This window comes from Carcharhinus amblyrhynchos, chromosome 17 (assembly GCF_965287045.1).
Source record: "Carcharhinus amblyrhynchos chromosome 17, sCarAmb.v2.hapA, whole genome shotgun sequence".
NCBI lineage: Eukaryota > Metazoa > Chordata > Chondrichthyes > Carcharhiniformes > Carcharhinidae > Carcharhinus > Carcharhinus amblyrhynchos.
Window position 1 is genome coordinate 8,581,701 of NC_137340.1, and position 12,132 is coordinate 8,593,832.

Here is a 12,132-nt window from a genome sequence, read left to right on the forward strand (position 1 = left end):
GCTAGCTCCAGAAACTCAGTATTATGAATTGCCACCTTTGAAACAGATCTACATGTGAACTACTCCCTGTGGAGACATCACATTTGGAATCAAACATCAATATTGAGGCACATTCACTGGTTCCAATTCAGTCATTTTACTCCATTCGCAATTCAAAAAACAATTAATTTATGGGATGTGGATGTCGTGGCGAGGCCATCCCTGATTGCCCTTAAGGCGGCAGTGAGCTGCCTTCTGAAACCACTGCAGCCTCTGAGGTGTAGGTATACCCAAGTGCTGTTAGGGAGGGATTTCCAAGATTTTATACTTTTTTTACAATGGGCTACATCAAATAGACTGGGTCTTCTTCCCCCGGAGCGTAGGAGACTTAGGAGGTGATCTTACAGAGGTCTGTAAAATAATGAGGGGCATAGATCAGTTCGATGGTCAACAGCTTTTCCCCAAAGATACGGGAGCCTAAAACTAGAGGGCGTAGGTTTAAGGTAAAAGAGGAGAGAGACAAAAGAGTCCAGGCGGGCAATTTTTTCACACAGAGGATGGTGAGTGTCTGGAACAAGCTGCCAGAGGTAGTAAAAGAGGCAGGAGCAATTTTATGTTTTAGAAAACATTGAGACAGTTACATTGGTATGATGGATATAGGGGGCACTGCTGCCTCACAGCACCAGGGACCCAGGTTCGATTCCTGGCTCAGGGCACTGTATGTGTGGAGTCTGCACCTTCTCCCTGCGTCTGCGTGAGTTTCCTCTCGGTGCTCCAGTGTCCTTCCGTAGTCCGAAAGAAGTGCTGGTTAGGTGCGTCGGCCACGCTAAATTCTCTCGTAGTTTACCCGAACGGATGCCAGAGTGTGCGACGAAGGGTTTTTCACAGTAACTTCATTATAGTGTTAATGTAAGCCTACTTGTGACAATAATGAACTTTAAAACTTAAACTGTACTGCTGCAGGCACGATATGAACTCTATTGAACACTGATCACTCCTTCAGTGATTTTTCACCTAACCAACGAACCTCATATTTGTTGTCTTTTTTTATCATGATTTCATCTCAGTATCTTTAATCATCCAGGGAGCTGTATATCTGATGCCCTTCCTTTCCCCGCTATAGCAATATGTCTCGAGATAATTACTGCAGGAATCACTCAGGGTTGTGTCCTAGGCCCAAGAATCTTCAACTGCTGCGTCAATGACCTTCTGTCTATCGTAAGGTCAGAAGTGGGGATGTTCGCTGTTGGGGCGGCACAGTGGTTAGCGTCGCTGCCCGAGCGCACCAGGGACCCGGGTTCGATTCCCAGCTTGGGTCACTGTCTGTGTGGAGTTTGCACATTCTCCCCACATCTGCGTCCAGGTACTCCGGTTTCCTCCCACAGTCCAAAGATGTGTGGATTAGGTGGATTGGTCATGCTAAATTGACCGTCGTGTTAGGGGCATTAGCAGGATAAATAAGTGGTGTCATGGGAATAGGGCCTTGATTGGGATTGTGGTCAGTGCAGACTCGATGGGCCGAATGGCCTCCTTCTGCACCGTGGGAATTCTACAGTTGCACGGTGTTCAGTTCCACTCGCAACTCCTCGGATAGTTACAGTTGCTGTCTGTGGCAAGACTTGGACAACAATAACTCTTGATAAATGACAAGGAGCCTTGGAGCCACGTAAGTGCCAGGTAGTAACCATCTCCACTGAGAGCATCCAACTAATTCCCTTTGACGTTCAACAAGATTTCTGTCGCTGAATGACCCACCGTCAACTTGAGGGGTAGTTGAGGGGGTGCATCGTTGATCAGAAACTTAACTGGACCAATGGCATAAATCCTGCGGTGAAAGGAATAGGTCTGAGGCTGGGAATTTGTAGAGAATAACTCACGACCTGAGGCACAGGTTGGGCGTGTGGTGGCACGGCGTCCAGTTGCCTGGATGACTGCCGCTTCAACACTCAAAAGAATTCAGCACCACCCCGGGCACAGCAGCCTGCTTGATTGGTACCCTTTCTACCACGTTCACTCTCTCCGTCACTGACACACGGTGGCTGGTACATATCCTCTGCAAGATGCATTGCAGCGGCTCGTCGAAGCTCCTTCAAAGGTGGCTTTCGAGCCCGTGGCCTTTACTGCCTGGAAGGACAAGGGCAGCAGAGTGTATGGGAACACTTCCAGGTTCCCCTCCAACTCGTGCACCATTCTAACTTTTGTCATTCCTTCATCGTTGCTGGGTTAAAATTCCAGAACTCCCTAGCTGACTGCACTGAGGTGTACCTACGGCACATCGACGGTGGCGATCGAAGAAGATGGCACACCGTCACTTCCTCAAGGGCATTTCTCGGTCGGCGATAATTGCTGGCCTTGCTACAGATGTCGCATTCCATGGAGAATAGAATCAAATTAGTGGGGAGATTGGGGTAGTTGTGTTTTTTCTTAGAATAGCAGCGTTTTAAGAGATTTATTTGAGATGTTCAACATTATGGAGCGGTTTAGATGTTTTCTTCTCACTCAATCTATTTCAAGTGTCAGAAAAGTCAGTTACCAAACACAAACGTAAGGTGTTTGCCAAAGTAGCCAGTCGTAACGTGAAGAGACATCCATAGGTACACGGTGAGTTGTTACGCCCTGGAACGCATTGCCTGAAAGGTCGGTTGAAGCAGATTCAACGAGAACTTGCAAAAGGCAACTGGACGTATATGTAAAAGGATAAAACGTGACAGGGTTATGGTCAAAGAGCATCGGAAAACACTACCAATGAACTGCCAAAGGCACGACGGGGCGAATGGCCTCCTGTGACGCTGCATTGTAAGAAGCCAAATGGCACTCGATGAGCCACACGACAGATTCACCGAAGTTAATGACTGTAAACAGATGCAGAGAAACTAGAACCGTAAAAATACCATTTCCCTTATCGAACTGAAGTAAAACTCTGCATATGGACAAGTGCCTCTGTATTGGTGTAATGAGATGCACATTCCCTGAGGGGGAGGCATTTAACCCTGCGATTATATTAGCTTTGTACTTAGATTGCTCAGCGATTTGAATGTGTTTAGTAAATTTCCTATTGCATTTAATAACTTCAGTGTTATAATTACAGAGATTGGCACTTTTTGTTCTGGAAATCGAGTATTAGAGATGTATTCTATAAACTGCATAATGCGAATATATGAGAGTTAATCTGTGTGGTGAAATGGAGCAATTAAATATATACAGGCAGTGAATTTAATATCTTTTCGTAGCAATAAATTTTTGCATGCAGCTTTAACTGTTATTGGCAAATGCTCTTTACAACTTAAACCAAAGTGATACTGATAATGAGGATGGTAATAAAAGCGGACTGTTTAGCTTGAGAAACATCTGGCTGTGAACTCTACTGTGAACAAAGTTTAACTAATTTGCTGTATGTTGAGTGGCAGCCTGGAGACATTTATTTGTGAGTGCTGATGGGAGGCTATATAGGTCCTAAACGAGCTGGCAGCATATTCCGTTGCATTTTCCAAAACTGATACTTTGACAAAGCAGGCGTGGAGGCGTCGTGTTTAATTTGCGCCGTTGCTTTGTCCGGACCGTTCGGCGGTACTGCTGCCTCACGGCACCACGGACCCGGGTTCGATTCCCGGCTCGGGTCACCGTCTGTGTGGAATTTGCACATTGTCCCCGTCTGCGTGGGTTTCCTCCCCCGGAAGCTAGGTGAAAAGTGACAGGACGGTTAGGTGCGTTGACCCGAACAGGCACAGGAGTGTGGTGACTAGGGGATTTTCACAGTAACTTCATTGCAGTGTTAATCTAAGTCTTACTCGTGACTAATAAATAAGCTTTACTTTAAATGGATCGAGTCACGCTGCTGCAGTTAGACTCCCCGGTTGCGTCGCAGGGAACCTCGGTCTTATCCGTCGGTGCCATCTGCGGCTCAGCCGTTCTCACCAGAGCGAGAGAGCTGCAGGTTTAAATCCCACTCTGGAGACTTGAGAAAGTAATTGAGGCCGAGTCTTCAGTGCAGCGCTGAGGGAAATGCCGCACCTTCAGCGGTGCCACCTTTTCAGAGGTGTTAAACCGTGGCCCTGGATCTGCCTCCTCGTGCGGACGTAGAGATCCCACGGCACTATTTGAAGAAGAGTAGGGGAGTTCTGCTGAATACTCTCGCCAATGTTTATCCCTCAGTCAAGGTCGCTGAACAGTTTCACTGTTCGTTTTCGGGTTGTCGTACGTGGGACTTTCTGTACACGAGTTGGCTATTGTGTTTCCCAAATTACAAAGGTACTTCAGTGGTTGTAAAGCACCCCGGGAGGGCCTGTGGTCGTGAAGGGCACTTTGAAAAACACACTGTTAATGTCTTCAGGGCTGTTCGGTAGAAAAACAGATTTTCTTTTTATTTTAAACGTAAAAGCAGGCCCCGAAGTGGACGGTCAATGGTTTTTCTCATTAGGATTCTGTTTTGCAGGTCTGTCTCGATTCTTCCACGACGGAAGCTGTTTGAGAAAGGACGCTGTCGCCTCGAGTATTCGAGAGGTTGAGAATATACTGCAGTGGTTTGAGAATCAAAGCAAGCTCTGTTTCTATGCAAGCTCCTTACTGTTTGTTTATGAGGGATTGCCTCAGCTGACAGCGATGGGCGTCGGCGACGAATCCCACAAACCACCAAAGGGAATAAAGCGAACTGGAGAAGTCGTGGAATACAATAATAACGTACACGTATTGAGCTCCAGCGAGAACGGGATGATGGAGGCCTCGGTCGGCCAGAGCCTCTCCAATATGTACGCGCTTCACAGGAAAGGGTGTTCCAGGGCGCACCAAAGCGTGGTCCCGCTACAGCTGAAGAATGCAGAGCAAGACCACAGCATATGCAAATGCTTAACTCTTGTTTCGCCTGGACAGCCAAACGGCAACGAAATAAAACAATTGGAGAAGGATTTGGTGCATACCTCGAGCACGCTTCAGGAGCCTCCGGAGGTCGACGTAAGAATGATAGACTTTGCACACGTGTTCCCGAGCAACACAAAAGACGAGGAGTACATTTATGGGCTGAGACATTTAATCAGTGTGTTACGAAATATGCTGGATGATTAATTTTTTCTAATTTTGGGGATATCGAGAGCAAGGAAATAAATAAGGAGCAATTTTATTGATTTCTGCACAAGTTCTGATGCATCATTTTGTGTTTCTAATGTGATTCCAGGTGTATTGTATGTGCTTTTCATTGTATGGTACCTCTGGTGATTGATTTGATATTTATAATAGCTCAGGAAAATTTACCAACTCATCATTGACAGCCACTGAAACAGTTCCAAAAACCTACAGAGGGCAGCTGAAACTTAACAACTGCTGACAAGGAAATTTACGAGCTCCCACTGTTTGTAACAAACCCGCAGACTTCAATGACGGTAATTGGTTTTTCAGATATGTAACCAACTGCCTGCCAATCCGAGGCATGGAACTTGTGCCTATGGACTAATGCTATCTTCAGTGAAGACCAGGTTAGTCAGACTTAGATTGTTTTGGGGACGTCGCTGCCACTTTTCTGGACACGTGTATTTTATTTGCCTTTTCTTACAGTCGAATTACTGAAATTTGTGTGAAATGTTTGCTCCCGACCACGTAAAATAGAAATAGTCGGTTGTCTACGTTTTGATGCATTCAGCTAGAACCCGGGGAGAATTTCAGTCCCGCGATAGCTTGTTCGTTGATCGGCCTAACGAAAGCTAATGCGTTAGATCGCCGTCACGTCACCTGGAGCCCTTCTGGTGAAGAGTTCCCATGGGATAGGGCAACAAATGCATCTCATCACGTTTTTAAAAACTTTATTTTTTTCCTTTAATTTTTAAGTATGCTGGAATCTGCAGCAGCTGAGGTGAGGGGAGGAAGCCTCTAACTGAAATATTCCATGAGATTTTAATTAATCTTTAAGCAAATTCTTTCCTGACACTGGGTTACTTCCAGAATTGCAGAGATTTTAATTTGTTCTTACGTCTGATTCGGTCATCTACCAGTAGCGATACTTTGTGTAACAACTTCCAAATTTAACTTTTGCACGCCCAATTTTTACAAGTTGGCGATTTGATTCGCTCTCATTATCTTCCGGGCTGATGTGTTTGGGTTTGCCTTTACAAAACTGGCACACTAAAAGAAAATCGTCGCTGTGTTCGAACAGCCACGTCTAAGAATACTCTGTACTTGAACACTAACTAACTTCTCAGAACAACTACTAATGGCCTTGTAGGCTTCACTATTAGAATACTGAGTGAAACGAGCATCTGCACTTGGTACAGTGTGTTTATGTCACCGTAACTGACTTGTGACTTTAGCAAGATAACCCCTATTGTTGCTAGTTGTGTAGCTGTTTTCATTTTCATTATTTACACTCGTATCAAAAGAATGGCCAAATTCTTGGCGCCGGTCACATTGTGTATTTGACAATGACGTGCAAGCACTAATACGAAAACCTTTTTTGCTGTTCTTAAAATGCACTAGATTCCAGAATATTGGGTTCCTTTCGTTACAGTTTACATTTGCACAAATCAATGTACTTTTGATGTTTCGATAGCGTTTTAAATGATTTCCACATCGCTATCACTTTGTCAGGCTTCAGAGGTGAATTTTGTGGCAGGAACTGTTACGGGGCAGTAACTAATAGTTCTGGTGAACGACGCATGTGAAGATTGTTAGTCGTTTAAATGTATTTACCAAATGTGTGCTTTTTCTAAAAAAAAAAGAAAAAAGTTATTTCTGAAATATTTTTTAATTGTAAACTATGCTTTTTTGTATGTTTGTTAACAGAGGTTTACATTGTGCAGCTGTACATTCCTCATAGGCCCGACCCGTTCGTCACACATCTTGTCCCTCGGTACTACTGATTATTCGCGACGACTTAAATTTGCTTGTTTTGATCCTTGAAAAATCAGGACGATTTGGTCTTGATGATTTTCTACCTGGTTCACCTGTCAGTTTGTCTCCTCTGATCGGCTACGTGCACCATAAGGGGCAGACGGAAATGGCTTTAATTAAAAACAGAGCAAGATTTCAATTGGCCTTTTACGTAAACAGTCGGATTCTAAAGAAATTATGCTAAATAACTGCTAAATAACCATTGAGGTTGGGAATACCAGCAGGCTTTAGTTTGCACGTTACTTACTGTTAGTCGTCCGTTTCACTTAATCTTGCCCGTTCTTCTACCAGTTTTGAATCGATTTCTCCCCCTAAGACTGCCCTCTTTGCGCAGTTCTAACCGATTCGTCCACCCGTGTTGGAGTTGAAAATCGATCCTCTTGCTGGACGCGAGCTCGACTAGAGCTTGGCGAGTTGCGAAGACGTCCCCCTCTCTCGACGACCGTCAAACAGGCCTGGGCGATTTTAAAAACAAACCATTTTAAAACGCCTTCTCGCTTCTATTTTAAAGGAGCCAAAATTCCTTCATTTAGTAGCCTCGGGGGTTTAAAATTTGATCACTGTGTTGGCCCTAGCTTTCTTTGACATTTCCAATTACAGTCATCCAAAATTTGAGTCTCGGTTTGCCGTGAATTTACAGCTGTTTAAGTTAACGTTACTGAGGAGACGACCGGTCGAACAGACGGTCGACTTATCCCGTGTCGGCTGTTGGCGTTGGGCATTCTGTTTTATCGTTGCGTCTTTTTGAATATATTCCATTTATTTGAGGATTTCAGATCTCACCTTATATCATCTCATATGTCTATTTATACCAGTAACATCATTGTATTTGTGTCGTGCTGTTCAGGGTCGCACTGTTTAATGCAAGTTACGTTAACATAGGAAATATGCTTTCAAGTGCCGGCGAGAGAATTCGCAGCAATCACTAATTTGGATACGTTTGTTTTATTTTGAGTCCTTGCTGTTTGCGCTGTAAATTTTGGCAAAACGATGTACACGACGGAACCTCAAATTATTTTTATAAAACTCCCATTACGAATCATTCCACCAAACAACTGCTGGAATTTTACTGTGTCGCTGAATATATTTTACACGGATGCAAGTTCTGTGAGCTGTATTAGTTCTCAATTCTTTCAAAAACGCTCTGAAGGTCGTTCAGTTGCGGCTCCTCATTACGATTTCATCGCAGTTCTACGTTGGTTAGCGAGCGCGTGCCTGAAGAGATTTGGGTACACGTTCACTGAACAAACTTGTTAGCATTTGAACGCCATTGGACTCCCGTTTTATTGCGAGGTCAAAGATGTTGGTTTGATATAGTAGAGTCCTCCTTACGGGAATCGGTCCTAGGTGAGCAAAGCACCCCTTTATCAGACCTTCCCCATTTTGGAGCTTATGCGTTGAAAAGCGTTTGGAATAAGTTTTATTTGACCAGTTACGCCCACTTGCGGTCTTCTACTGTACCGGGAATTCCGCATTTGACGTAAATCACCTCCGGTCGGTGAAACGGCAGAAGTTTTGCACCGCAGAATCGAGCGTAAGCTTCTGCGTTCACAAAGTTAACCCCCTTGGACTGGCCTTAAGAGTCTTTCGGCGAGATGCCCCCAGAGTGAGATTATTCAGCGTTCCTTCAGGCAGAGCTATTGATAAATTACAATTATGAAATAATTTGTTTTGTAAAAAGGATAATATATACTGTTGTAAATTTGCTCTTTGGAAATGCTCTGTATAAAAAGGTGAAGCGTACCTTTAATGCAGTGTATGTATTTTACATATGGCTTGTTCTGACCGGCTAAACTACAGAATATTTAAATTGATCAGTTTCTTATTAAAAGTACCTTCAAATTTCTTGCCTTTTACTTTGAAACTAACCTAAAATTATCAATAGGCCACGTTTTCGCAGATGTAATCTTGATTAAATTAGTCACTATTTGATACAGATCGCAGTGTTCCACGTAAGTGGCGCCGAATACTTTTTCCTTTTGTTTTTCTAAATCGACGCCGAGTACAAACTTGACTTTATAGCAGTGACGGGGTTTTACGTCGATTGAAACCGCGTTCACTATTCATTGTGTTGAAAGGGGAGCGAGGTGAAGAAGGGTTGCCTCTCCTCGCGTCAGCACGCAGTTGTCGTTTGTGGTGAAGCGTGGCATCGAGTAGAGAACGGTGCACGCACCAGACCTCGATCTGATTTCAGCTTGACTTCTCCCAGACGGAAGCTTGCTGTCACGTAACCGAGAATGACCTGTGAAACAAGATTGTTAATTTAAATTGCTTTGATTCAAATCAAACGACAAGAGTCCAGCGTTCAGTGTGTGGCCTTGGTGGGATCTGTGGGATCGAGAGAAGCTTCAATTCTCCCCGCTCTTCCGACAGTGAGAAATTTACCTGCCGCACAAAATGAGCCTACTTTTCCCTTTTTTTTTAAACAGTGAGTCAGCATCCTTTTATATAACCCTGGCCTATAAAAGTTGGGTGTTAAATTTGAACACGGAGCAACCTACTCGTCATTCCTGTTAGGCGGATCGGTTTTTGAATAGGTTTTGGACTATTTTTAAAACCACTGCACGCAGAGTTTGGTACAAGTTAATGCAAAATTCATCAGTCACCTTAATTTACAGTTCATTTAGAAAGCGCTCATGTTCTGGCTGCACTTTGGATAAACCGTGGCTTGCTTTTAACAGGGGCATTTTGAAAATGTCTTCTCTTAATTTTGAATAAAGTACAATTTTAACTGCAGCCTGGCTGGGAACAAGTGAGGACCATTATCCCTTTTGTCATTGAGCGTGCACACAGACACTTTAGTATAATGGGAAATTATGCTGGAAATGGTATGAAAATATCAGAAAAGCAGCAAATGCACATTCATTTACTGTGGTTATTTATAATCGATCATCCATAACATATCTCGGTATAGCCTGACTTATCCGTCTTCTAACGTAATGCATCGTTACCTTTCTTTTGATTGTGATGAATTTGTACGCATAACTTGTTTTGCTGTGAATGGAGTGCAGGGGTAACTGCTGATATGTAATGGGTGCTACTTGTTTTACAGAGGAATCAAAAGTACTAACTGATGAAGATTGCTTACTTTTGTAATTTAATATGATGAAAAGATATTTAGATAAATCACATAGCTGTATATTTGGCAAAAATGGAATTACTAATAAATTTTCTGTAAACAACGCAGTGCGACTTGAGTTTGTCATCTGTCGGACCTAGGAATTACGGACGCAGCTATTACGGAAGCGCTGATCGAAGAGAATCACCGTATTTACTCGATCGCGCTGCCGCTTAGGCTTCGCGTTACATCGGGAAACAATGCCCGCTGCACCACGCGGTCTGGACACGAACAGCTGAGACCTTCGAATTTTATTCAGTCTGTGCCGTACGATGCAGATAAGTAGTTCGAGACGTATTCACAAACTCTGCTGATGCGCTGTCATAGTTTTCACAATGCTTAGGTGAGCCCAGTACATCCTCGAGCACAGACCAAATCCCTTGGAATCTGTGACTGTGCACCAGAACATCTAGTATCGTGAAGTTTCTAACTGTATTTCGCATTTTATTTCTGCCTGATCAGTCAACCGTGACGCACTCAACTTGCTCCTCATACAAGTGAGGCCAGACTTCCACTTTATTGATCTGGCAAATGATCTTTCTGCCTTAGTACCAGTTCTGCCTCTTGGATTTTTTGACATTGTATATGAACGTTCTGGCTGTCAGTGAGATTCTGACTCGTAAGTCCCTTTGTTCTAAAGCGGAAGTCACGACTCTGATACTATTAAGTGACGTTTAAAAAGAAGACTTCAAAGATCTCAAATAATCGCACTGATTGTTTGAAAATGTGATAGATTTGTTCCAGGTTCTGTTTTGAAATTTCAGTGAACCGAATCTGAGAAAAGTGTGACATGGGGAAACCTGTTAGAGGACCAGCGTGTGCACGATGGGCCAAATACTCCCTTCCCCAGTGTAAAATTCAGTGAAGCTACCTCAGGAATCACTCGTTACGTTCTGAAATTTAAATTCATCGGCTCTCAACAAGCAACAATTTACATTTATTTCACATACCTCCATCACTGTAAACTACCAAGATACCAGAGGAGGACTTTCAAATAAAAATCGACGTTAAGCCACCTAAAGTAACCTTTAGGGCACGAGGTCAAAAGCTAATTCAAAGAAGTAACCTTTAATGACCAAAGAGGAAAGAGGGATTCGGGAAGGTCAGTGGTGAGGCAGTCGGGGTGCACGAGATTGGGACTGGGGTTGGGCCGAGATCCAGGACGAGTACAGGGCTGAAGGAGGTTACCGAAATTGGAAGGGGCAAGAAGAGATTTAAAAACAAGCTTTAGGGTCAAACAACATTAGGATTGCAAATGATCTTCCAGAGCTTAGGTCACGGTGAAGGCTGAAGGCACAGCCACCAACGGTGGAGTGATTAAAATCGGGCATGCTGAAAAGAACAGAATTAAAGGAACACAGATATCGTGGGCCTGGAAAAGATGACAGAAATAAGAAGTGGCAAGGCTGTGAAGGAAGTTGAAAGCAAAGTTGGGTGTTTTAAATTTGAGTCGTTGCTTATCTGGATGTCAGTGTAGCGAGCAAGCGGAGGCCTGACGGATGAAAAGGACCGAAGCAACTCACTGAATTGTAACAGCGCAGAATCTTGTCTGCTGCAGCTCTTTCAGCAATTGACATAATGCGATTTCCCCGCCTCCCCGTAACCCTGCACACTCTGCCTTTCAATTAACAGTCTAATTCCTCATTGAACCTGCCTTGACCACAGCCACTGAGCTGCTTTTAACAATTTAAACCTCTGCCTCGTGATCTTTGCATGAATGAGAACAGTTTCTCACCATCAACTCTGCCTAAACCCCACATGATTTTGAACACCTCTATCAAAACGCCTCTCACTCCTCTCGAAGGAGAACAGCCACAACTTCTCCGATCTATCTTTGTAACTGGAGTTTCTCATTCCTGGAATAATCTCCCAAATCTTCTCTACGCTGTCTTCACATCTGCCCTAAAGTGTAGCTATTTAAACTAGAGTCTTAGACAAATTCAACGTAACACATTACTCTTGTACTTTATGCCCCGTTAATAAAGCCGTAGGATACCGTATGCTTTATTGACTGCTTTCTCAACCTGTTCTGACAGTGGCTTGTGCACATATACCAGGACCCCTTGTTCCTGCAGCCACTTACGAATTATACCCTTTGTTTTATATGTTCTTCCTATCAAAATGAATCATTTTTCACTCCTCTGCATTGAATTTTGTTTGCC

At 43.7% G+C, this 12,132-nt stretch overlaps 1 protein-coding gene across 1 annotated transcript in view; it reads left to right on the plus strand.

Moving 5' to 3' along the window:
* Window positions 1-10,038, plus strand: part of ipmkb (inositol polyphosphate multikinase b) — a 94,592-nt gene extending 84,554 nt beyond the window's left edge. The window contains exon 6 of the mRNA XM_080205455.1: window positions 4,412-10,038. Within this exon, the coding sequence (XP_080061581.1) occupies window positions 4,412-5,037 (626 nt within the window). The 3' untranslated portion in view covers window positions 5,038-10,038. The remainder of the gene's footprint in view (window positions 1-4,411) is intronic.
* The last annotated feature ends 2,094 nt before the right edge of the window (window positions 10,039-12,132 follow it).